Source organism: Symphalangus syndactylus, chromosome 17 (assembly GCF_028878055.3).
Source record: "Symphalangus syndactylus isolate Jambi chromosome 17, NHGRI_mSymSyn1-v2.1_pri, whole genome shotgun sequence".
In the NCBI taxonomy this organism is placed as follows: domain Eukaryota; kingdom Metazoa; phylum Chordata; class Mammalia; order Primates; family Hylobatidae; genus Symphalangus; species Symphalangus syndactylus.
Genome location: NC_072439.2, coordinates 16,294,752 through 16,321,474, shown reverse-complemented (window position 1 = coordinate 16,321,474; position 26,723 = coordinate 16,294,752). Strand labels below are relative to the sequence as shown.

General features: G+C 52.0%; 1 protein-coding gene across 2 annotated transcripts in view; it reads left to right on the top strand.

Moving 5' to 3' along the window:
• The window catches only part of MEIOSIN (meiosis initiator), a 39,822-nt gene that overhangs the window by 12,408 nt on the left and 691 nt on the right, over nt 1-26,723 (top strand). For both annotated transcript variants that reach the window (XM_055251058.2, XM_055251059.2), the window contains 11 exons: nt 1,667-1,796; nt 13,112-13,223; nt 16,303-16,440; nt 17,145-17,390; nt 18,634-18,742; nt 19,869-19,969; nt 21,819-21,974; nt 22,352-22,428; nt 24,564-24,752; nt 24,824-25,068; nt 26,210-26,299. In XM_055251058.2, coding sequence (XP_055107033.1) covers nt 1,667-1,796; nt 13,112-13,223; nt 16,303-16,440; nt 17,145-17,390; nt 18,634-18,742; nt 19,869-19,969; nt 21,819-21,974; nt 22,352-22,428; nt 24,564-24,752; nt 24,824-25,068; nt 26,210-26,299 — 1,593 coding nt within the window. The remainder of the gene's footprint in view (nt 1-1,666; nt 1,797-13,111; nt 13,224-16,302; nt 16,441-17,144; nt 17,391-18,633; nt 18,743-19,868; nt 19,970-21,818; nt 21,975-22,351; nt 22,429-24,563; nt 24,753-24,823; nt 25,069-26,209; nt 26,300-26,723) is intronic.

The window sequence follows — 26,723 nt, the reverse complement described above, 5'->3', positions numbered from 1 at the left end:
GCCTCAGCCCCCCAAGTAGCTGGGACTATAGGCACACGCCACCGGCATGGTGGAGTGCACTACTTTTTTTTTTTTTTCTTTTTTTTGAGATGGAGTCTCACTCTGTCGCCCGGGCTGGAGTGCAGTGGCGCGATCTCGGCTCACTGAAATCTCTGTCTCCTGGATTCAAGCTGTTCCCCTGCCTCAGCCTCCCGAGTAGCTGGGACTACAGGTGCCCGCCACCACGCCTGGTCTAATTTTTGTATTTTCAGTAGAGATGGGGTTTCACCATTTTGGCCAGGCTGGTCTCGAACTCCTGACCTTGTGATTTGTGTACCTCGGCCTCCCAAACTGCTGGGATTACAGGCGTGAACCACCGCACCCAGCTGGTGGAGCACACTTCTACAAAAAATAAAAAAAATTAGCCAGCCAGCGATTCTCCTGTCTCAGCCTCCCAAGTAGCTGGGATTACAGGCTCCCACCACCATGCCCGGGGAATTTTTTGTATTTTTAGTAGAGAGGGGGTTTCACCATGTTGGCCAGGATGGTCTCGAGCTTCTGAGCTCAAGTGATCCACCCACCTCAGCCTCCCCAAATGCTAGGATTACAGTCGTGAGCCACCACGCCCAGCCGAGACAACTTATTTCATGTCCTTATTTATTAATTCACTTAGCAAATACACAGTGAGTAATCACAATATGCCAGACCCTGTTCTAGGTGCTAGGGGTACATTGGTACCCTCGACACAGGTGACAGCCTGGTGAAGTGATCAGAGGTGTGTGAGCACCGGGGCGAGGGGACCTTAGCAGAGCTACCTCACCCATCCTGTGGAATGACGATCAGTTGATGGGAGAGAGACAAAGAAGCAAAAGAGGACACCAGAATGGTCAGCTGGGGCAGGATGCAAATAAGCCACATTAGGAACTTTTCTTTTTTGAGATAGAGTCTCACTCTGTCGCCCAGGCTGGAGTGCAGTGGTGTGATCTCAGCTCACTGCAACCTCCACCTCCCGGGCTCAAGAGATTCTCCTGCCTCAGGCTCCCCAGTAGCTGGGATTACAGGTGCCTGCCACCACACCTGGCTAATTTTTGTATTTTTTATTATTTTTTTTTTTTTTTGAGATGGAGTCTCACTTTGTCTCCCAGGCTGGAGTGCAGTGACGCAATCTTGGCTTACTGCAACCTCCACCTTCCGGGTTCAAGGGATTCGCCTGCCTCAGCCTCCCAAAGTGCTGAGATTACAGGCATCAACCACTGCACCCACCCCACATTAGGAACTTAAACTTGATCCTTAACAATGGGATGGCATGGAGAGGTTTGAAGCAAGAGAGTGACATGGTCAGATTTGTGTTTCAGAAAGGTCACCCTGACTCTAGCAGAGAGTAGGGATGGAAGAGGCCAAATGGCAGGGTTGAGTGAACTATCAGGATGTTAACACATGGACTAGGGCAGGGCTGTGGGGTTAAAGAGAAGGCGACTGAAGAGGAGTGGGTAAGATTTGGTGACTGACTGATGATAAGGGCTAAGGGAAAGTAACAAGTACAGGTGATGCCTGGGATTCTGTCTTGGGTGTCCAGGGTGGGGTGCAGGCGGCCCTAAAATTAGTAACATAGACAGGAGGTTTGCGGGTTGGATGTGGAATTCAGTTTTGGATGTCCTAACCAAAACCAGCTCCTGTCCCCAAACAGGAATCAGAGGAACCAAAACCAGCTCCTGTCCCCAAACAAGAAGCAGAGGAAAAACCACACTAGCAAGCTGCAAGAGTTGGCACTGCTGCTGCCCATAGCCCTGAAGACGGGGACCAAGAAGCTCACAAAGGTACGGGGACTAGAGGAGAGGGGCCAGATTTGGGAGGCAGGTCTTTAAATAGCAGCAAGTGCGTCACCCTCTCCTGGGACATCTAGACAGATCCTTTCAGTGGCAGCATTCAAATGGGAATGGTGTTGCTCTGAATGGGAATTTCTGGGAGTGTGTGATCCCATAACTAGGTGCCTGGAGGATTCTTTTTTGCAAAGGAGAAACCTGGCTGGGGAAATAGAGATAGCACAAAGATCATTGTTCCAGGAATCAAATAGCCATGGGTTTGAGCCCTCTAGCTTCACAGCTGCAGAACTCTGGGCAGTTCCTCAGGCTACCCAGACTTTCTTTTTTCTTTTTTCGTCTTCATTTTTTGAGAGGGAGTCTCGCTCTGTCGTTCAGGCTGGAGTGCAATCTCGGCTGATCGCAACCTCCACCTCCTGGGTTCAAGCAATTCTCCTGCCTCAGCCTCCCGAGTAGCTGGGATTACAGGCGCCTACCACCACGCCCGGCTAATTTTTGTATTTTTAGTAGAGACAGTTTCACCATGTTGGCCAGGCTGGTATAAAACTCCTGACCTCGTTATCCTCCCACCTTGGCCTTCCAAAGTGCTAGGATTACATGCATGAGCCACTGTGCCCGGCCAACTTTCTAAGCTTCAGTTTTCTCAACTGTCAAAACAAGGGAAAAGAACTCTTGGAGCCGGACGCAGTGGCTCACGCCTGTAATCCCAGCACTTTGGGAGGCCGAGGTGGGCGGATAACCCGAGGTTAGGAGTTCGAGACCAGCAGTGCCAACATGGTGAAACACCATCTCTACTAAAAAAGACAAAACTTAGGCAGGGTGCTGTGGCTCATGCCTGTAATCCCAGCACTTTGGGAGGCCGAGGTGGGCAGATAACGAGGTCAAGAGATGGAGACCATCCTGACCAACATGGGGAAACCCCATCTCTACTAAAAATACAAAAATTAGCTGGGCCTGCTGGCGCGTGCCTGTAGTCCCAGCTACTCAGGGGGCTGAGGCAGGAGAATCACTGGAACCCAGGAGGCAGAGGTTGCAGTGAGCCCAGATCATGCCACTGCACTCCAGCCTAGCAAAAGTGCAAGACTCCATCTCAAAAAAAATTAAATAAAAAAAAAAAAGACAAAAGGTAGCCGGGTGTGGTGGTGGGTGCCTGTAGTCCCAGCTACTCAGGAGGCTGAGGCACAAGAATCACATGAACCTGGGAGGTGGAGGTTGCAGTGAGCCAAGATTGCACCACTGCACTCCTACCCAGAGACAGTGTGAGACCAAAATGACAATATAGCTATGACAGGCCCAGTGCATAGCATGCCTCAAGTAAATGTCAGTTTCCCCTCTAGCACCTTGTTTTGACCTATGGGTATCATCTCTATTAGGCAGGAATAGATAAGGTTTCCCTCTGTGTCCCCATAGGCTACTTCATAAATGCATGTAGTGCTAAGCTAACACGTTGTGCCCAGTGGGAGTACCTTAATATGAAATTCAGATCTTGAAGCCTTGGTAGGATGTTTTCCTGCTCTGTTTCCTCTCATTCATTCATCTACTCATTCATTCATCAGGCATTATGAAAGACTGTTGGATGCAGGCAGCTGTTCTGTTGCAATAGGGAGAGGCAAGGAAATTTGAGACTCAGCGCCCATCCCCTGGGAACTTAGAATCTGGTCAGGAAGATGAAGATTTGAATACAGGGGCCAGGCACGGTGGCTCACACCGGTAATCCCAGCACTTTGGGAGGCCGAGGTGGGTGGATCACCTGAGGTCAGGAGTTCAGGACCAGCCTGGCCAACATGGTGAAACCCCATCTCTTCTAAAAATACAAATAAATTAGCCGGGCATTGTGGCGTGTTCCTGTAATCCCAGCAACTCAGGAGGCTGAGGCAGAAGAATTGCTTGAACCCAGAAGGCGGAGGTTTCAGTGAGCCGAGATCGTGCCACTGCACTCCAGCCTAGACAACAGAGCAAGAATCCATCTCAAAAAAAAAAAAAAAAAAAAAAATTAGCTGGGTGTGATGACATGTGCCTATAAATAATCCCAGCTACTTGGGAGGCTGAGGCATGAGAATCACACGAGACTGGGAGGTGGAGGTTGCAGTGAACTGAGATCACACTACTGCACTCCAGCCTGGGCAGCAGAGCAAGACTCCGTCTCAAAGCAAAAAAAAAAAAAAAAAAAAGATTTGGCTGGGCGCAGTGGGTCATGCCTGTAATCCCAGCACTTTGGGAGGCCGAGGTGGGTGGATCGCTTGAGGTCGGGAGTGTGAGACCAGCCTGACCAACATGGAGAAACTCTGTCTCTACTAAAAATACAAAAAATTAACCAGGCATGGTGGTGCGTGCCTGTAGTCCCAGCTACTCGGGAGGCTGAGGCAGGAGAATCACTTGAACTCGGAAGGCAGAGATTGTAGTGAGCTGAGATCGCGCAGTTGCTCTCCAGCCTGGGCAACAAGAGTGAAACTCCGCCTAAAAAAAAAAAAAGATTTAAGCACAGGAAAAACTGATCCCAGCTAGAGTGTGTGACTTGCCTGTAGAGAGGTTCAGAGGAGTGGGTGTTTGGGACAGATTTGCCTGACCCTGACCCTAACCCTGACTCTTATCCTGCCTACCACATCTGTCAACTACCAGGTCATGTGGATTCTCCTAAATCTCCCTCACTAGTAGGTACTTATATATATAAAGCACCTACTGCTATATTAAATCCCTGAGTTTCCTATGGTAAAAATCACCCCAGACTTCAGTGGCTTAAAACAACACAAATTTATTCTGCCCTTTTTTTTTTTTTTTTTTGAGATGGAGTCTCACTCTGTGGCCCAGGCTGGAGTGCAGTGGTGTGATCTCGGCTCACTGCAACCTCCACCTCCCAGCTTCAAGTGATTCTCCTGTCTCAGCCTCCTAAGTAGCTGGGACTACAGGCACAGGCCACTACGCCCAGCTAATTGTTTTTTTGTATTTTTAGTAGAGACATGGTTTCACCATATTGGTCAGGCTGGTCTCAAATTCCTGACCTCAGGCGATCCACCCGCCTTGGCCTCCCAAAGTGCTGGGATTACAGGCGTTAGCCACCACGGCCGGCCAAATTTATTCTCTCACGGTTCTGGAGTTCAAAAGTCCAATATCAGTCTCAGTGGCTTTTTCACTTGTTTGGTTGTTTTGGGGTTTTTAGGTTTTGTTTTTGTTTTGTTTTGTTTTTGAGACAGGATCTCGCTTTCTCACCCAGGCTGCAGTGTAGTGGCTCGACCTCGGCTCACTGCAGCCTCTGCTTCCCAGGCTCAAGCAATCCTCCCACCTCAGCCTCCCAAGTAGCTGAGACTACAGGCTCATGCCACACTTGGCTAACTTTTTGTATTTTTGGTAGAGACAAGGTTTCGCCATGTTGCCCAGGCTAGTCTCAAACTCCTCACCTCAAGTGATCCGCCCACCTTAGGCCTCCCAAAGTTCAGGGATTACAGGCATAAGCCACTGCGCCTGGCCAGTCTCACTGGTTTAAAGTCAAGTTGTCAGCAGGGTTGGTTCCTCTTAGAAGCTCTACAGAGTTTGTTTCCTTTCTCTTTGCCAACTTCTGGGGGCTGCCTGCATTCCTTGACTCATCATGGTCCCTCAAAGCCAGCATGGAAGCATCTTCAAACGTCTTTCCTGTCCTACCGCTTCTGTTGTCACATTGCCTTCCCTGCCTTTGACATTCCTGCCTCTATAAGATTATATGTGATTACACTGGGCCCACCCAGATAAACAGGAATAATCACGCCATCTCAAGATCCTTAACACGGCCAGTCACAGTGGCTCACGCCTATAATCTTAGCAGTTTGGGAGGCCGAGGTGGGTGGATCACCTGAAGTCAAGAGTTTGAGACCAGCCTAGCCAACATGGTGAAACCTCGTCTCTACTAAAAATACAACAAATTAGCCAGGAGTGGTGGCGCGTGCCTATAATCCCAGCTACTCAGGAGGCTGAGGAGGGAGAATCACTTGAACCCGGGAGGCAGAGGTTGCAGTGATCCGAGATCACACCATTGCACTCCAGCCTGGGCGACAGAGCAAGACTGTCTCAAAAAAAAAAAAAAGTCCTTAACTCAATCATATCTGCAAAGTCCTTTCTGCCATACAAGGCAACATATTCATAGGTTCTGGGGACTAGGACATGGACATCTTTGGAACTCTGGGGGGATGCATTATGCAGTCCACCATGGTGCTAAAAATATTTGAGGAATGTGAGTTTTTGGCATGAATAGGTGCTGGAATAGCCCTTGGGGAGCCAGAGATGACTATGACCCAGTCCCTGCCTTCGAGGAATGGCAGTCTCGTCAGGAGACTGGCAATATTTCATAAATGACCAGATGGCCACATCTCTTGGAATTTTCCCCAGGCCTCAGCCTACTTATTTACCATGTATCCTCTGCTGTCTTCAGAATCCCTCTTCTCCCGCCTCTTCATCCTTCCCTCAACTGCATCATGGGGTCCTGCTCCACAGACAGCCCGCATCCCGGGGCCGTGGGACATGCTCAGTCCAGTGCTCCATGCCATAGCAGGAGCTGTGATGAATTGCCTCTCCTGTGTTAGAGACTTGGGGTGCAGCTTCGATTCAGAGCGTCCTTCCTCACCACTCTGGCTGGTGAATTGCCCCCTGCCCCGTCTGATCCTGTAGGTTCTCCCTCTGACCATGAACACCCCCAGCGTATCACTGCAATTACTTCCTTGTTTCCGACCTCCTTTAGGTGGAGTTCTGCGAGAGCCATAAAGGAGACATCTCTGTCCGCTTTGCCCACAGGGCCTAGCATAGAGCAGAGAGCAGTAACAACCGTTCCCAACTTACTGAGAGTTCCAGGTGTCAGACCTTGAGTGCTGAGTGTCTTGGATACATTTTTCTCATTTAACTCTCCCGCAAGGCTTGTGAGAGATGTATGGCTATGCTCATTTTTTGGTCTGAGGAAACTGAAGTGCAGAGAAGGGTCACATTGCCCACAGGCACAGAGTTGAGATGCAGAGAGAGAGAGAAAGAGAGAGGGAGGGATTCAGATGTGGCCAGGCACAGTGGCTCACGCCTGTAATACCACCACTTTGGGAGGCTAAAGCAGGCAGATTGCTTGAGTTTAGGAGTTCGAGGCCAGCCTGGGCAATGTGGCGAAACTCCATCTCTACAAAAAATACAAAAATTAGCCAGCCATGGTCCCCGCTACCCAGGAGGCTGAAGCAGGAGGATAGCTTGAGCCTGGGAAGTGAAGGTTGCAATGAGCCGAGATTGCACCACTGCACTCTAGCCTGAGCAACAGAGTGAGACCTCGTCTTTTTTTTTTTTTTTTTTTTTGAGACAGAGTCTCGCTCTGTAGCCCAGGCTGGAGTGCAGTGGCGCCATCTCGGCTCACTGCAAGCTCTGCCTCCTGGGTTCACACCATTCTCCTGCCTCAGCCTCCCGAGTAGCTGGGACTATAGGTGCCCGCCACCATGCCCGGCCAATTAGTTTTTGATTTTTAGTAGAGACGGGGTTTCACCATGTTAGCCAGGATGACCTCGATCTCCTGACTTCGTGATCTGCCTGCCTCGGCCTCCGAAAGTGCTGGGATTACAGGTGTGAGCCACCGCGCCTGGCCATGAGACCCCATCTTAAAAGAGATAGAGTCAGATGTATCTCACTCCAAAGGCTTTTGCCTTCAACCATTCTGTCACTCAAGGTTCAATAGATGTTTGTTGAATGACTGAATGAGCTCCCTTGGTTGGGACAGTTACAGGACCTGTTGATCTTACCTTCAGAAGGTCTTTGAGAGTTCAGACTCTGGTGTAGCCCCCAAGCTAACCTTTCTGAAGTTTCAATTACTGAGGCATCTGTCTTGAAATCTGGGATGATGCCCAATTGCTTTCTTTTTTTTTTTTTTTGAGACGGAGTCTGGCTCTCTCACCCAGGCTGGACTGCAGTGGCGCAATCTCGGCTCGCTGCAAGCTCCGCCTCCCGGGTTCACGCCATTCTCCTGCCTCAGCCTCTCCGAGTAGCTGGGACTACAGGCGCCCGCCACCACGCCCGGCTAATTTTTTGTATTTTTAGTAGAGACGGGGTTTCACCGTGTTGGCCAGGATGGTCTCGATCTCCTGACCTCGTGATCCGCCCGCCTCGGCCTCCCAAAGTGCTGGGATTACAAGCGTGAGCCACCGCGCCCGGCCTAGCCCAATTGCTTTCTACATAAAACCTTTATACTAGTAATAATAAATAACATTTATATATTACTTCATGGTTTATAAGGACTTTTTCTTAGCAAGTGCCAACCATATGCTCCAAGCCTGGTATTAGAGATAATAAGCTTAAAAAGACTGAGGCTGGCCGGGTGCAGTGGCTCACGCATGTAATGCCAGCACTTTGGGAGGCCGAGGCGGGCGGATCACTTGAGGTCGGTAGTTCGAGACCAACCTGGCCAACATGGTGAAACCTTGTCTCTACTAAAAATACAAAAATCAGCCAAGCGTGGTGGCACATTCCTGTAGCCCCAGCTACTCAGGAGGTTGAGGTGGGAGAATCGCTTGAACCCGGGAGTCAGAGGCTGCAGTGAGCTGAGATCGTACCACTGCACTTCAGACTGGGCAACAGACTGAGACTCCCTCTCAAAAAAAAAAAAAAGACCGAGGCCAGGTGTGGTGGCTCATGCCTATAATCCCAGGACTTTGGGAGGCCAAGGCGGGTGGATCACTTGAGCCCAGGAGTTTGAGACCAGCCTGAACAACATGGCAAAACCTCATCTCAATAAAAAATACAAAAAATTAGCTGGGCATGGTGGCATGCGCCTGTAGTCCCAGCTACTTGTGGGGCTGAGATGGGAGGATTGCTCGAGCCTGGGAGGTGGAGGTTGAAGTGAGCTGAGATGGTGCCACTAAACTCCAGCCTGGCCAACAGAGCAAGAGACCCTGTCTCAAAAAAAAAAAAAAAAAAAAAAAAGCCGAGCGCAGTGGCTCACACCTGTAATCCCAGCATTTTGGGAGGCCGAGGTGGGCGGATTATGAGGTCAGGAGATCAAGACCATCCTGGCTAACATGGTGAAACCCCGTCTCTACTAAAAAATACAAAAATCTAACCAGGCGTGGTGGCGGGCGCCTGTAGTCCCAGCTACTCGCTGAGGCAGGAGAATGGCATGAACCTGGGAGGCGGAGCTTGCAGTGAGCCTAGATCACGCCACTGCACTCCAGCCTGGGCGACAGAACAAGACTCTGTCTCAAAAAAAAAAAAAAAGCTAAAAAGACTATTGGCCGGGCGTGGTGGCTCACACCTGGAATCCCAGCACTTTGGGAGACCAAGGCGGGCAGATCACAAGGTCACGAGTTCGTGACCAGCCTAGCCAGCATAGTGAAACCTCGTCTTTACTAAAAATACAAAACATTAGCTGGGCCTGGTGGCACGCACCTCTAGTCCCAGCTACTCAGGAGGCTGAGGCAGGAGAATTGCTTGAACCTGGCAGGCAGAAGTTGCAGTGAGCTGAGATCATGCCGTTGCACTCCAGCCTGGGCAACATAGCGAGACTCTGTCTCAAAAAAAAAAAAAAAGAAAGAAAGAAAGAAAGGGTTGAGCACAACAGCCAGGGCTCGAGACAACGTGGGGCTGCTGGGGACCAGAGACACAGAGGCTCCAGGACCCCATTCCCCACCCACCCCAACAATTCTTCAGTCAGCAGAGACCTGTTCTGCTATCTAGCCCTCACTGCAGCCCAGTGAGACAGGGGCTGCAGCTACAGGCTGGAGTACGGTGGCATAATCTCAGCTCACTGCAACCTTTGCTTCCTGGGTTCTAGTGATTCTCCTGCCTCAGCCTCCCGAGTAGCTGGGATTACAGGTGCGCCCAACCACACCCAGCTAATTTTTGTATTTTAGTAGAGATGGGGTTTCACCATGTTGGCCAGGCTGGTCTCGAACTCCTGACCTCAGGTCAGGTGATCCGGCTGCCTTGGCCTCCCAAAGTGCTGGAATTACAAGCATGAGCCACTGTGCCTGGCCAATATAGGCCGTTTTTGAATCCCTTGTTATACTCTTTTATTTATAATGCTTATCACACAGACTCTGCTGGGTGATTTCACATACCCCAATTTATTTAGTTCTAATGATAATCATCTGACCTGGAATTAATATCCTCACACAGATGAGAAGAACGAAGCTCAAAGAAATAAAAATGCCCTGTTGCCAATACACAGCAGGAAGTGGCAGATTGGCCCCAGGTTCTCCAAAACCGGTGTCCTCTCGGCTGGGTCACCTCTGTCTCTTAGATCACAGGGTTAGATTATAGCTTCCTTCTTTTCTTTTTTTTTTTTTTGAGACAGAGTCTTGCTCTGTTGCCCAGGCTGGACTGCAGTGGCATGATCTTGGCTCACTGCAACTTCCGCCTCCCGGGTTCACACCATTCTCCTGCCTCAGCCTCCCAAGTAGCTGGGACTACAGGCGCCCGCCACCGTGCCCAGCTAATTCTTTATATTTTTAGTAGAGACAGGGTTTCACCGTGTTAGCCAGGATGGTCTGGATCTCCTGACCTCGTGATCCTCCAGCCTCGGCCTCCCAAAGTGCTGGGATTACAGGCGTGAGCCACCACGCCCGGCCTATAGCTTCCTTCTGTGGACCACACTGAATCATTTCAGTGACTGACTGTGTTTTATACAACAGCTTCACATGAGTCCCTTCATCAGACCATGTTTCCTGATTTGGAGTTTGGAAGATTATTGCTGTTGTCTTATTTTTCTAGGGATCCAGTTTGATTCAAAAAGTACTTCCTGGTGTTCTTCCCTCACCATTTCCCCAGGATAACTCCTTCTACTCTTCAGATCTCAGTTTATTTATTTATTTGAGACAGAGTCTCTCTCTGTTGCCCAGGCTAGAGTGCAGTGGCATGATCTCGGCTCACTGTAACTTCCACCGCCTGGGTTCAGGTGATTCTCTTGCCTCAGCTTCCCAAGTAGCTGAGACTACAGGCGTGCACCACTACACCTGGCTAATTTTTGTATTTTTAGTAGAGACTGGGTTTTGCCATCTTGGCCGGGATGGTCTTGAACTCTTGACCTCAAGTGATCCACCTGCCTCGGCCTCCCAAAATGCTGGGATTACAGGCATGAGCCACCATGCCTGGCCCGGATCTCAGTTTAAATGCTACTTATTCAGAGACACCTTTTCAGACACCCTAATTTTGGAACCCCTTGTTACACTCTTTTATTTGTAATGCTTATCACACAGTCGATCATTTTCGATGATTTGTGAGTTTTTTTTTGTTTTGTTTTTTTTTTGAGACGGAGTCCCGCTGTGTCCCCCAGGCTGGAATACAGTGGCGCGATCTCAGCTCACTGCAAGCTCTGTCTCCTGGGTTCACGCCATTCTCCTGCCTCAGCCTCCCGAGTAGCTGGGACTACAGGCGCCCGCCAACATGCCCGGCTAATTTTTTGTATTTTTAGTAGAAACGGGGTTCCACCGTGTTAGCCAAGATGGTCTCGATCTCCTGACCTCGTGATCCGCCCGTCTCGGCCTCCCAAAGTGCTGGGATTACAGGCGTGAGCCATCGCGCCCGGCTGATTTGTGAGTTTATTAAGATGTGTTGCTCTCAGTAGATTGTAAGCTCCATGAAGTCGAACAAAAGCATGTCCAGTTTACCCTGACACACCTAGCCCCTAGTCAGTCGTAGTCTCTTTTAGCTTTGTGACTCCAGTACCAACTCAGGAGGTATTTGGTGGCTGCATGGATGACGCCTGCAAGGCAGGAGGCATCCTTCTTGGTACTTTGGGGAGACTCATTCCTTCGACAATCCCTGGCTTAGTGACCTCTCAATTCTGTGTGCTTGGGATGGGAAACCAATTTGCTACAGTCTCACCCTTAACTAGTTCACGGTCAGTGGCAGAGAATAAACAATGATTATAAAACAGTGTGGCAAGTGCCTTGGTGGAGGTAGGCCCAAGGTGTCACAAGAGTGCAGGAGGGGGCCAGGTGAGGTGGCTCATGCCTGATCCCAGCATTTTGGGAGACTGAGGCGGGCGGATCATCTGAGGTCAAGAGTTCAAGACCAGCCTGACCAACATGGTGAAACCCCATCTCTACTAAAAATACAAAATTTCTCAGGCATGGTAGTGCATGCCTGTAATCCTAGCTTCTTGGGAGGCTAAGGCAGGAGAATCGAATCGCTTGAACCCGGGAAGTGGAGGTTGCAGTGAGCTGAGACTGCGCATTGCACTCCAGCCTGGGTGACAAGGGCAAACCTCTGTCTCAAAAAAAAAAAAAAAGAGTGCGGGAGGGAACAGCTGACCCATCCTGGGTGAGAGGGGCAGAGAGGCGGCACTTCTGGAGGAGGAGACCACTGTGCAGAGGCTCAGAGGAGGAGAAGCCTGTGAGGGAGTTCATGGGGAGAAGAGGAGGGCTTTGCAGATAGAGAATACAGCATGAGCCAGGGGCCAGGAAAGACGCCAGTGAGTGTGCGCCAAAAACTGCACCAGGAGGCAGGCGGACCTGGATTGAGATTCCAGCTCTGCTGCTCCATCTCTGCAGCCTTTATTTGAGACAGTCTTGCTCTGTTGCCCAGACTGGAGTGCCATGGCACGATCTCAGCTCACTACAACCTCCACCTCTTGGGTTCAAGTGATTCTCCTGCTTCAGCCTCCTGAGTAGCTGGGACTACCGGCATGTACCACCATGCCTGGCTTATTTTTGTATTTTTATTAGAGACAGGGTTTTGCTCTGTTGGCCAGGCTGGTCTTGAACTCTTAACTTCAAGTGATCCATCCGCTTCGGCCTCCCAAAGTGCCGGGATTACAGGTGTGAACCACCGCGGCCAATCTCTGTAACCGTAGCAAGCCCCTTAACACTTTGAGCCTCCGTTTCTGTAGTTGTAGCCCCTGTCTCACTGGGCTGCAGTGAGGGCTAGAGAGCAGAACAGGAAGGTCTCTGCCAACTGAAGAATTGTTGGGGTGGGTGGGGAATGGGGTCCTGGAGCCTCTGTGTCTCTGGTCCCCAGCAGCCTCACGTTGTCTCGAGCCCTGGCTATTGTGCTCAACCCTGTCTTTCTTTCTTTCTTTTTTTTTTTTTTTTGAGACAGAGTCTCGCTCTGTTTCCCAGGCTGGAGTGCAACGGCGTGATCTTGGCTCACTGCAACCTCCGCCTGACGGGTTCAAGCAATTCTCCTGCCTCAGCCTCCCGAGTAGCTGTCATTACAGGCATACGCCACCACACCCAGCTAATTTTTTGTATTTTTAGTAGAGACAGGGTTTCACCTTGCTGGCCAGGCTGGTCTCGAACTCCTGACCTCATGATCCGCCCATCTCAGACTCCCAAAGTGCTGGGATTACAGGCGTGAGCTTGGCCAACCCTGTCTTTCTTTTGAGGCAGAAGGAGATTCTGGTGCATGTCCTGCAGTACATTCAGTACCTCCAGAGAAACATCGATGCCGCCAAGGCCTTGTTCAAAGGCCACATCACCACTGGGGAAGGTGGACTTGCAGGTAAGTAGTTCCGCCAGTGTTTCCTGGTGCCTGCGATGTGCCAAGTGTTGTTCCAGCCATCAGGGATACTGAGTGACCCTTGTGTCAAGGCCTGGTATAGGGGACAAAGAGAGATATGCAAGATGCCTCAGAGAAGAGGGGCCTTGGAGCTGGGCCTTTAGGACTGTAGGAGTTGCAGGGAAGCCTAGCCAGGCAGAAGAAACAGGCCGGGCACAGTGGCTGACGCCTGTAATCCCAGCACTTTGGGAGGCCAAGGCGGGCGGATCACTTGAGGTCAGGAGTTCGAGACCAGCCTGGCCAACATGGCAAAACCCCATCTCTACTAAAAATACAAAACTTAGCTGGCGTGGTGGCGGGCGCCTGTAATCCCAGCTACTTGGGAGGTTGAGACAGGAGAATCACTTGAACCTGGGAGGTGGAGCTTGCTATGAGCCGAGATCGCTCCACTGCACCCTAGCCTGGGTGACAGAGCAAGACTCTGTCTCAAATAATAATAATAATAATAATAATAATAATAATAAATATATAAATAAAATAAATCTGATCATGACCTTCCCCTGGCATAAAATCCCTCAATAATTTTCATCTTCTTCACTTCCCTCCATAGCCAGGTGCTGGAAGCCCTTTGGGATCTCATCTCTGCCTTCTTAGTCCCTGCCAGACCTCCCTAGCCTCATCTTCTACCATTCTGCCAGCGTATTTTATTTATTTATTTGTGTTTTTTGTTTTGTTTTTTTGTTTTTTGTGTTTTTTTTGAGATGGAGTATCACTCTGTCACCCAGGCTGGAGTGCAATGCCGTGATCTCTGCTCACTGCAACCTCTGCCTGCTGGGTTCATGCGATTCTCTTGCCTCGGCCTTCCAAGTAGCTGGGACCACAGGCATGTGCCACCACACCCGGCTAATTTTTGTGTTTTTAGTAGAGATGGGGTTTCACCATATTGGCCAGGCTTATTTATTTATTTTTATTTATTTATTTTTTTGAGACGAAGTATTCTGTCACCCAGGCTGGAGTGCAGTGGCACTATCTCGGCTCACTGCAATCTCTGCCTGCCAGGCCTCTGCCAGTATATTTTACACTACAGTAACAGCGACAGCACCCAGCACATCTAGCCTTAGGGGACTGGTATGTTCCAGGTGCTGTGGTATGTTTCTTTTTTTTTTTTTTTTTTTTTTATGAGGCGGAGTTTCGCTCTTGTTGTCCAGGCTGGAGTGCAGTGGCGTGATCTCGGCTCACCACAACCTCTGCCTCCCAGGTTCAAGTGATTCTCCTGCCTCAGCCTCCCGAGTAGCTGGGATTACAGGCACCCACCACCACACCCGGCTAATTTTTTTGTATTTTTAGTAGAGACGGCGTTTCGCTGTATTGGCCAGGCTGGTCTCGAACTCCTGACCTCAGGTGATCCACCCATCTCAGCCTTCCAAAGTGCTGGGATTACAGCTGTGAGCCACCACTCCCAGCCTCTTTTTTTTTGAGACAGGGTCTCACTCTGTCACCCAGGCTGGAGTGCAGTGGCATGATCATGTCTCACTGTAACCTCAAACTCGCAGGACACAAACTCCAGGGGTCAAGCAATCCTCCTGCCGCAGACTTCTAAGTAGCTTGTACTACAGGCACGTGCCACCAACATCCAGATAATGTCTTTTTTTTTTTTGAGATGGAGTTTCTCTCTGTCGCCCAGGCTAGACTGCAGTGGCGTGATCTCAGCTCACTGCAAGCTCCGCCTCCCGGGTTCAAGCCATTCTCCTGTCTCAGCCTCCCAAGTAGCTGAGACTACAGGCGCCTGCCACCACACCCAGCTAATTTTTATATTTTTAGTAGAGACAGGATTTTGCCATGGTCGCCAAGCTGGTATCACCTCAAGTGATCCACCCGTCTCAGCCTCCTAAAGTGTTGGGATGACAGATGTGAGCCATCGTGCCTGGCTCTGGCTAATATTTTTGTTTGTTTTTTTGTAGAGACAGAGTCTCACTATGTTGCCCAAGCTGGTCTTAAACTCCTGGGCTCAAGCAATCCTCCCACCTTGGCCTCCCAAAGTGCTGTGATTATATGAGTGGGCCACCAAGCCTGACTTGTTTCTATGTATTAACTCACATTTAATTGTCAGGACAAATACCGAAGGGAAAAGCTAATGTGGTCCCGTTTTGCAGGTGATGGAACTGAAGCCCAGAGAGGTTAAGGTCACAGAGATGAGCCTGAGTCAGGGCCTGGCTCAGAGCCCACACATATCATCTCCATGCCACGCAGACCTCCAATCACACCCAATGACTTGCCTGTCCCCAGACACCCCGCGCGTGTCTTCTCATGCCTGCAAGCTCTTACTCGGATAGTTTCTTCTTCTTTTTTTTTTTTGTTTGTTTTGTTTTTTTTGAGGCGGAGTCTCGCTCTCTCACCCAGCCTGGAGTGAAGTGGCGCAATTTCGCATCACTGCAAGCTCCGCCCCCTGGGTTCAAGCGATCCTCCTGCCTCAGCCTCCCGAGTAACTGGGATTACAGGCACCTGCCACCATGCCCAGCTAATTTTTGTCCCTGACATGTAGTGTAGAGGACTGGTCATGAAGTGAGAGACTGGAGTCAGGGAGTTGAGGAAAGACACTGTTCGGAGTAATCTAGACGGGACAATTAGGCCCAAGCTAGCGCTGTAGCTGAGAATGTGGATAGAAGTGAGTAAACCTAGGAGATGTTAATGAGGAAGAATAGAGAGGCCAGAGGGAAAGGCCCCAGTGACCTTGGGGGGGTGGGGTAGGGGACCCTCACTATGTTGAGGAAGGTGGGAGGAGGTACTGGTGTGGGCGGGGAGAGGGTGAAGCATCCTCAAGGTGCCCAGTCTAGGGAGGTGTTGATTCCGTTCTCCCACTGAGCCAAGGCCCAAAACAGCCCTGAAGAAACCTGAGTTCTCGCCCTCTACTTTCACAGTCCTGACTGAGCGGCCTTGGATAAGCCCTCAGTTTCCACACTGTAAAGTCAGCCTGGGGACCCACCCTGACCCAGGACTGAGGAGCATTGTCTGGAAGGGAGGAACCGCAGTTGGGTGCAGATGGGGTGGGGGATCTGATCTGTTTCCCTCTCCATCCCTGCAGGGCTGGGTCAGAATCCAGCCTGGGGCCCAGCCAGGCAGAGGAGACACTCTACCCCCTCCAGCTCCCCAAGTTCTCAGAAGTCCCATCTCCAGGGAGCATGCCAGAAGCCTCGGAAGAAGAAGCTGACCCAGGCATCAGGTACAAGCTGTCGCTGGAGGCGGAACCAGAAGCCCAGGTCACCCGGGAGCAGGGCTTCTTCTCCAGGGATGTCCTTACTCTGGGGGCCTTCTCAGCACCCTGTGCCTGGGTTCAACTCCCAGCTCCTCCTTGTATTAGCACTGAGGCCTCACACCCAGAGACTTGGGGTTCACTGGTCTATGGCAGAACCTGGGCATCAGTATTTTTTTTTTTTTTTTTTTGAGACAGAGTCTCGCTCTGTCCACCAGGCTGGAGTGCAGTGGCACATCTCGGCTCACTGCCACCTCTGCCTCTCAGGTTGAAGCGATTCTCCTGCCTCAGCCTCCCGAGTAGCTGGGATTACAGGCAAATGCCACCATGCTCAGCTAATTTTTGTACTTTTAGTAGAGACAGCGTTTCGCCATGTTGGCCAGGCTGGTCTTGAACTCCTGACCTCAAGTAATCTGCCTGCCTCGGCCTCCCAAAGTACTGGGATTACAAGCATGAGCCACTGCGCCTGGGCAGTGTTTTTGAAAGGTCGCAAGATGATTCTGACATGTGGACAGGGGTTGAACAAACAGGCCTGTGGTTGAGAATCTGGGCATACCCATACCAGGCCAGGCATAGCTTTGACACCGACAAGGACGTTTCCCACGTGAACCCTATTCTGATGACAGGCAGGTGACTCCCAGGCCCCTCTGACACCTGAACCTCTGCTCCCCCAGAAAGCCAGACTCGGACCCCGAAGCCTCGCCGCTCCCTGGCCCTGAACAAGCCTGAGAAGCTGGTGACCCTATCCCCAGACCAAAAAGGAAGCAGCACAGAGAGGACCACCACCCCTCCAAGGTGCCCTGATTTCTGCGGTCACCCGAGGCCTGCATCATCCTCGCCTCCAGGTGACAGAAAAGGAGGACAGTCCCAGCTGACGCTGTTGGATCTGGCCGAGGACACCATCCACTGTGACATCTCAGGTGGGTCTCTTTCGTCACTCTGAACTTAGTCTTTCATTGAGATGCCACTTTGGGGGCACCTGCTGTGTCCCAGGAACAGTACCAGTAGTGGGGGCTGCAGCAGTGAATAGGAAACACCGCCTCTCACTTCTCAAGCTTGTGGCCTTGCCCTGGTGGTCTTCATCGCAGGCTGTGTCGTGGCTGTAAGTAGGGGACGAGATCAGCATCATCGTCTTGTGTGGGCTTCCCATCACAGAACCGGGGAGGAGGGCAGGGCCTCTGCCTCAGGCCTCACTTGGATCTCCTGTGCCCCGGTCACTGCACTGTTTGGAAAAGGTGTGGTGATGCTTTCAAGCAGAGAGCTAGGCCAGAGGGAGGGAGGTCGGAGCTCGAGGTTTTGAGGCCTCAAGTCATCTCTTTCCTCTATTTGTTCATTCAGCCTTTTCCTTTTTTTTTTTGAGATGGAGTCTTGCTCTGTCGCCCAGGCTGGAGTGCAGTGGTACAATCTCGGCTCACTGCAACCTCTGCCTCCTGGATTCAAGCGACTCTCCTGCCTCAGTCTCACGAGTAGCTGGGATTACAGGCGCACACCACCATGTCCAGCTAATTTTTGTATTTTTAGTACAAACAGGGTTTTGCCATGTTGACCAGGCTGGTCTTGAACTCCTGATCTCAGATGATCGCCCACCTTGGCCTCCCAAATTGCTGGGATTACAGGTGTGAGGCACTGTGCTGGGCCCATTAGAGTTTTTTGTTTGTTTGTTTTGAGACAAAGTCTTGCTCTGTTGCCCATGCTGGAGTGCAGTGGTGCAATCTTGGCTACTGCAACCTCCGCCTTCCAGGTTCAAGCAATTCTCTGCCTCAACCTCCTGAGTAGCTGGGACAGGTGCCCACCCCCATGCCCGGCTAATTTTTGTATTTTTAGTAGAGACGGGGTTTCACCGTCTTGGCCAGGCTGGTCTTGAACTCCTGACCTCGTGATCCACCACCTCAGCCTCCCAAAGTGCAGGGGTTACAGGTATGAGCCACTGTGCCTGGCCCCCATTACAGCTTCTGATAGGGATGTGGGATTCAAAAAACCCAGGGGTGATTTGGGGCATCCCTCACCCTCACACTGACGCAACACCCTGCATCCTGAGGTTTGGGCTAGGATTGGGGAGTGAGAGGGTGTGTGGCAGAAGCTGGCACCCCTTTGTCCCCTGCTTTTGGGCTTCCTGGAATTTGGCCCAGTCCCCAGGCATGGTCATCCTGATCTGCCCCTTAGGCTGCTGGTGCCAGGGCAGTGTCCAGGATGAGGCACCTTTCCCTGCGCTCCTGGCTCAGGAAGATGTGGCGAGGATCCATTTTCTCAACAAGACCCAGCCCCATCCCAGGTAAGGGAGTCCCCAGGGCACTAAGTGGGCGGTGCTGAGGGGTTTGGTCTGGCGTGGGTGAGGGGTAGTGGGAAGAGAGGCCAAGTCGCGTCCTCTGCCGGTGCCCCTTGAGCACGAATGGGGGCCCAGCTTTGTGCCTGCCACTGTGAGCTCGCAGGAAAGCCTGACTTCCCATTTCCCGGACATGGTCACAGCTTCCTCACCAGTCTCTTTGCCTCGCCTGTTGCCCCTCCATCCCATCCTCATGTGACCACATGGCTTTTCCAACACAGAGACCTTGACCACGGAGGTTGTGGCTTAAAGCCCTTCCTCAGTGCCTGCAGCATAGAGTCCAATATCTTTTTTGTTTGTTTGTTTGTTTTTGAGACAGGGTCTCACTCTGTCGCCCAGGCCAGAGAGCAGTGGCACAATCATAGGTCACTGCAGCCTCAACCTTCAGGGCTCAAGCAGTCTTCCTGCCTCAGCTTCCTAAGTAGCTGGGACCACAGGTGCACACCACCACGCCCAGCTAATTTTTTTTATGTTTATTTTTTGTAGAAATGAGGTCCCCCTATGTTGCCTAGGCTGGTCTTGAACTCCTGGGCTCAAGCAATCCTCCCACCTCAGCCTCCCAAAGTGCTGGGATTACAGGTATGGGCCACTGCGCCCGGCCCCGATATTTTACCTGGCCTTTGAGACCTTCGGTGGCCCCCAACTCACCTTGTCAGCCCTCTTTCCAGCCCTTCACCCATGACTCTTACACTTCACACCACCACACATTCGCCATTCCCCAGAAGCCCTGCGCCAGCCCCTCTGAGCTTCTCACATTCCAGTACTTCTTCCTGGATAGCCTGCTTCCCTGTGCCCCTGGAAAACTGCCCATCCCTCAGGCTGGGCCCACTGCTCTCCACTGGCTCATCCTCCTCCAACACCCTCGGTCACAGCACTGCCCCGTCGTCTGCAGCACCTGCTTATGGGCTGGGCTCTCCTCATGAGACTGTAAGCTCCCTGAGGATGGGAGCCTCAACTGACTGAGGTTTATGCCCCCAGCACTCCCCCAGGGGCCAGTGCAGAGTGCCAAAGGGGCCCCATAGCAGTTTCTATCCCAGGGCCTGTGTATCTGACTCTGAAACTCCACCTCTTGCAGGCAGAAGCTGGTATTCTATGATTCCAGCGAGGATGTGGACAAAGGGTCCCTAGATGCTGACCCTTGGCTTCCTGCCTGGACCCCAGAGAACAGCCCCCAAGGTGACTGCAACTCTTGTCTCTCCTCCTTGTAGGCTGGTGTGGGCCTTCCCATACTTTCAGTCTGAGGATTTCTATGGAAGAGGAGAGGCAGGAAAGGGAATGGAGATCCCCTATGCACAGGGAAGGCAAACACACAGTGCACTGGCCAGCTCTCCACCACCGCTGCCATGGAGACTTGCTAATCAATCACCACTCTTCCCTTGAGCCCAGACACTACCTCAGAATCATTCTGGGTCTTTTTGGTTTGTTTGTTTTATTTTATTTTATTTTATTTTATTTTATTTTATTTTATTTTATTATTATTTTTGAGACAGAGTCTCGCTGTCGCCCAGGCTGGAGTGCAGTGGCACGATCTCGGTTCACTGCAGGCTCCGCCCCCTGGGGGTCACGCCATTCTCCTGCCTCAGCCTCCCGAGTAGCTGGGACTACAGGTGCCTGCCACCTCGCCCGGCTAATTTCTTGTATTTTTAGTAGAGACGGGGTCTCACTATGTTAGCCAGGATGGTCTCGATCTCCTGACCTCCTGATCCGCCCGCCTCGGCCTCCCAAAGTGCTGGGATTACAGGCGTGAGCCACCGCGCCCGGCCTGTTTTATTTTTTGAGATAGGGTGTCACTCTGTTGTCCAGGCTGGAGTACAGTGGTGAAATCTCAGCTCACTTCAACCTCTGTCTCCTGGGTTCAGGTGATTCTCCTGCCTCAGCCTCCCGAGTAGCTGGGATTACAGGTGCCCACCACCATGACCGGCTAATTTCTGTATTTTTAGTAGAGATGCGGTTTCACCATGTTGGCCAGGCTGGTCTCAAACTCCTGACCTAAGGTGATCCGTCCGCCTCAGCCTCCCAAAGTGTTGGGATTACAGGCGTGAGCCACCGCATCTAACCTCAGAATCTTTCTTATTGCAGAGCTGCAGGTAGTTATAATCAGCCTATGGGATTTTGTGCATTATGATATTGATTTTTCTTTTTTTTGGCCATCCCTGACATAATGCCAAACGTCATTTCGCTTCTCTTCTTCTTCTTCTTCCTCTTCCTCTTCCTCTTCTTCTTCTTCTTTCTTTCTTTCTTTCTTCTTCTTCTTTCTTCTTTCTTCTTTTTTTTTTTAAATTTTGAGACAGGGTCTCACTCTGTCACCCAGGCTGGAGTGCAGTGGCACGATCTTGGCTCACTGCAACCTCTGCTCCTGGGTTCAGGCGATTCTCCTGCCTCAGCCTCCGAGTAACTGAGATTACAGGCACGTGCCACTACCCCCAGCTAAGTTTTGTATTTTTTAGTAGAGATGGGGTTTCACCGTGTCAGCCAGGCTGGTCTTTTTTTTTTTTTTTTTGAGACGGAGTCTTGCTCTGTCGCCCAGGCTGGAGTGCAGTGTCACGATCTTGGCCCACTGCAAGCTCCGCCTCCCGGGTTCACGCCAATCTCCTGCCTCAGCCTCCCGAGTAGCTGGGACTACAGGCGCCTGCCACCGCGCCCGGCTAATTTTTTGTATTTTTAGTAGAGACGGGGTTTCACCGCGTTAGCCAGGATGGTCTCGATCTCCTGACCTCGTGATCTGCCCGCCTCAGCCTCCCAAAGTGCTGGGATTACAGGCATGAGCCACCGCGCCCAGCCAGCCAGGCTGGTCTTGAACTCCTGACCTCAAATGATCCGCCCACCTTGGCCTCCCAAAGTGCTGGGGTTACAGGCATGAGCCATCGCAGCCGGCTGCCTCTTCATTTCTCCCACCAAGAATTCAAAATGAGAAGCTGAGATTCGCTTTCCGTAGCATCAGGCACTATCTCCTCAATGCCAGCTGCTGTGCTAGGGCAGAGGGTGATCTCTGGCCACACCCCTGAGTCTGCTGTTTCCTTTCCAGGGAGCCCACTGCTCCTGGGGCCTCCCCAGATTGATGTCTGGAGTGGAACAGGCCACCCAAGTGAGATCCTCAGGCTTAGCCCTGGCCTTTTCAGCTCCCCAGGGAAACTGCTGCCAGACGAGATCTTGGAGGATGACATGGAGTACCTGACCCAAGGTGAGGCCCAGGCCTGGCCCTCATGCTTAGTTCATTCGGGAAACATACGGTGCCCAGGCCTGCGCTGGGCCATCCTGGGTGCCCGGGGTGAATCCTGCCCTGGCCCTGCCTCAAGTAGCCCACAGCCTAGTGGGGGAGCAGCCAGAGGCTGGTGTGGTGCATGGGTGGCTTTAGAAGCCCGTAGCAGGACTTGAGCTCACTCTGTGTGTTGGAGGTGACCCAGGGGAGTGGGCTGTGAGCGGGATTTGGACATAGGGTGGGAGATCCTGAAGAATGCCAGAGATGGGGACTCCGGCTAGCAGGGACAGTGTGGCTGAAGCTTGGCGGTGTGGGAGAAGCATTTCTGCTCTGGCTGCCCCTCTGGTCTCCTTCCCTAGCGGCTTTCTTTGAAGAAGTGTGCTTAGATCTGGAGTCTTCACCCTCAGCCCACATGCAGGAGGCTCCACAGGAAAAGGTAAACATCCTCTGCCCCTCGGTCCACAGACACATCCATCTGCCTTTCCACACGTGCCACTCACGGCTTCATTCACTCATCCACTCCCTCACCCTTTCAGCCACCACCTACCCATCTGTCCTTCCACTCATGCTTCTCCTCATCCTTAAAACCACCCCCTGACCCTCTTTGCGTTCACCAGTGGCCACCAGATGCTGGCTCTGTGCTGGGCACGTGGAATGAATTGGACAAAAAGGATAAAAGCTGCCAGGTGCCCGTAGAAAAGAAAATCCACATCATTTTATTTATTTATTTTATTTTATTTAGACTGAGTTTCCCTGTTGTCACCCAGGCTGGGGTGCAGTGGCGCGATCTCGGCTCACTGTAACCTCCGCCTCCCGGGTTCAAACAGTTCTCCTGCCTCAGCCCCCCTAGTAGCTGGGATTACAGGTGCCTGCCACCACACCCGGCTAATTTTTGTATTTTTAGTAGAGATGGGGTTTCAACATGTTGGCCAGGCTGGTCTCGAACTCCTGACCTCGAGTGATCCTCCCACCTCAGCCTCCCAGAGTGCTGGGATTACAGGTGTAAGCCACCGCGTCCAGTTTCCCACATCATTTTACAACTACTCTATGAAGCAGGGTCTCCTGTAGCCCCATTTTACAGATAAGGAAATTGAAATCAAAAGACTAGGCTGGGCGTGGTGGCTCACACCTGTAATCCCAGCACTTTGAGAGGCTGAAGTAGGCAGACCACCTGAGGTCAGGAGTTCGAGACCAGCCTGGCCAACATGGGGAAACCCCATCTCTACCAAAAATACGAAAATTGTCTGGGTGTGGTGGCTCACGCCTGTAATCCCACTATTTTGGGAGGCTGAGGAGGGCAGATCACCTGAAGTCAGGAATTGGAGACCAACCAGTCTGGCCATCATGGCAAAATACCATCTCTACTAAAAATACAAAATTAGCCGGGTGTGGTGGTGCACACCTGTAATCCCAGTTACTCAGGAGGCTGAGGCAGGAGAATCGCTTAAACCTGGGAGGCGGAGGTTGCAGTGAGCCGAGATGGCACCACTGGACTGCAGCCTGGGCAACAAGAGCGAAACCCAGTCTCAAAAAAGAAAAAGAAAAAGAAATGATCAGGGTATGGCCAGGTGTGGTGGCTCATGCCTATAATTCCAGCACTTTGGGAGGCTGAGGCGGGCAGATCACCTGCGGTCAGGAGTTTGAAACTAGCCTGACCAATATGATGAAACCCCCCTCTACTAAAAATACAAAATTAGCTGGGCGTGGTGGTGGGCACCTGTAACCCCAGCTACTCAGGAGGCTGAGGCAGGAGAATCACTTGAACCCAAGAGGTGGAGTTTGGAGCCGAGATGGTGCCATTGCACTCCAGCCTGAGGGACAAGAGCAAGACTCCGTCTCAAAAAAAAAAAAAAAAAAAAAGAAAGGAAGAAAGAAAGACAGGGCCTTGCTTTGTTGCCCAGGCTGGAGTGCAGTGTCACCATCATAGATCAGTGCCTTGAACTCCTGGGCTCAAATGACCCTCCCACACCACCATGCCCAGCTGTTTTTTTAAATTATTTTAAAATTTAACTTAATTTAATTTCTTTTTTTTTTTTTTTTGAGACAGAATCTCACTCTGTCGCCCAGGCTAGAGTGCAGTGGTGCGATCTCGGCTCACCGCAACCTCCACCTCCTGGATTTAAGCGATTCTTGTGCCTCAGCCTCCAGAGTAGCTGGGACTACAGGCGCCCACCACCACACCTGGCTCATTTTTTAGCATTTTTAGACAGAGTTTCGCCATGTTGGCCAGGCTGGTTTTGAACTCCTGACCTCAGGTGATCCTCCTGCCTCAGCCTCCGAAAGTGCTGAGATTACAGGCATGAGCCACTGTGCCTGGCCTTTTTTTTTTTTTTTTAAATTTTTTGTAGAACGAGGTCTCGCTATGTTGCCCAGGCTGGTCTGTAACTCTTGGCCTCAAGCAGTCCTCCTGCCTCAGCCTCCCAGAGTGTTGGGGTTACAGGCGTGAGCCACCACACCCTGCCAATCTGAGCTGCTGCTAATGCTCATGTTATGTCCTAGAAAAGCAGTATTGGGGGGATGAAGGGGCACCACTTGTCTCCCCTCCCATCTTTCTCCCTCATCATGCCCCAGGACACAGCCTCCAGGGCCCCCAAAGACCCTCCTGAGTCCCACAGCCTGCACCGGTCCTCAGTCTCGCTGGACCACTGCTACCTCTCGCTGAGTGGGAACAGCAAGGCGCCATCCAGCTCCAGGTCCAGCTCCAGCTCCAGCTCCAGCTCAGAGGACAGCGACTCGGAGCCCCTGTGGAAGCAGCGAGAGGTGAGAGACACGGCCACATGCCAGGGCCGGCAGGACCTCCTTCCTCTCTCACCATCCTCTCCCTCCCCCAGGATATGCAGGCCAACACTGTGGGCACCCCCGGCTCCAGCGAAGAGGACGAAGACACCACATGGACCCCCACCCAGCTGGCCTCACCCCTGCCGGCAGCCAAGAAAAAGGCCAGGAAGGGCCAAGTAGCCAGGGCCCCCGTGAAGCCCAAGGAGAAGAAGAAAGGCCCCTGCCCACCCCAGATGAAGAAGAAGTGCGTCAACGGCTTCATCATGTTCTGCAGGATGAACCGGAAGCAGTACATCCGGTGGGTAGGGGGTCGTCTTTGGCCCTGGGGAAGGCCCTGGCTTCGTTCTCCACCCGCAGCCTGGCCATGCCACTCCTCACAACTGTCTGACACTTTTTCCCCCTCCGAGACCCCACAAACCCTTCATGGACCACAGTTCTTCCCCAGAACTGAACCCGGCCCCATTGTATTGGACAGAGTCCATCCATTGTCAGCACTGAAACCCAATTCAGACTTTAGACTTCAGAAAAAAAGGAGTTTTTTTTTTTTTTGAGACAGTCTCACTCTATCACCCAGGCTGTAGTGCAGTGGCATAATCACAGCTCACTGCAACATCTGCCTCCCGGGCTCAAATCACTGCAACCTCTGCCTCCCAGATTCTCCTGCCTCAGCCTCCTGAGTAGCTGGGATTACAGGCGTGCCACCTGGCTAATTTTTGTATTTTTAGTAGAGACAGGGTTTCACCATGTTGGCCAGTCTGGTCTTGAATGCCTCACCTCAAGTGATCTGCCTGCCTCGGCCTCTCAAATTGCTGGGATTACAGGTGTGAGCCATCAGGCCCAGCAAGAAAAGAAAATGAATTGGCTTATATAACCTAGAAAACAAGGGCGGGTATAGACTGCCTTGAGACGTAGCTGGTTTTAGGGCTCAAACAGGCTGTCTGGAATCTTTGTCCTTTTCGCTCAGTTCCGCAGTCTTCCGGGCTGGCTTTATTCTCTGGCAGGTGGGGTCACCCCAGGAGGCACAGGCTCGGGTCCTGTCCCCCACCCAAGCGACCCCAGGGGGAGAAGAGGTCTCTAAGGTTTTAAGCAGAGTCCTTGGGACTGACTTTGGTAGATCTAGTGCCAACCCTGAACCAGTCACTGCCAGGCCTGGAGCCAGAGGATGGGGAGGCCCTCCCAAGCCACAGTGGAGAAGAGCTGGTTCCTTTACAGGAAGACCCAGATGTGGGGGCCAGGAGCGGTGGCCACAGGTCCCCTGTACTCTCCTGGGACACCAGGTGTCCCCTTGTGAACAGCCACTGAGTCCAGCTCCCTCTGCCTCCTCAGCTCCAGAGGGTGGTCTTGGAGGCCTTGTAGACCCACAAGGCTAGGAAGGGCCCGAGTTCTCAGTCAGGGTGTCCTGCAGGCCTCCCCTTACCTTCTCCTCCTTCCTGTCCCAGATCCTGCCCTGGAACCGCTTCCACAGCTGCCACCAAGGAGCTGGCCCAGCTGTGGCGGGTGATGACCCAGCAGGAGCGGAGGCCATACTGGTGAGAGGCCCCGGCCCCGAGGTGTGGGTGGGCGGTGGAAGGGCCTCCCTACCCCAGAACTCTGCTCTGTCTCTGGAGCCTTGGGTGTCATGGCATGGGAGACTGCGCCGAAGAATTTGTGTGTTGCCCCTTCTTATGAAACCCTTGGGGGTGACACAGGTGTAGGGGTGCCCCACCACAGCTAAGCTGGGGAACAGCTGAGCCCAGACATGGACCCCCTGTCTCAATTCCTTTGCTGTCTCTGCCACACGAGTTTCTTGGGGCATGGTCTGATTTTTCTGTCGCTTGGCCACCTCGACTCCCCTGAATCCTGTCCCCTCCACCTTCAAGGAGCTGCCACCTGCCCTGGCTCCTGACTTTGAACACATCCCAGAGCCCTTGGCTGAGTCCCGTCTCACAGATCGGGACTTGGTGGACCCAAGGC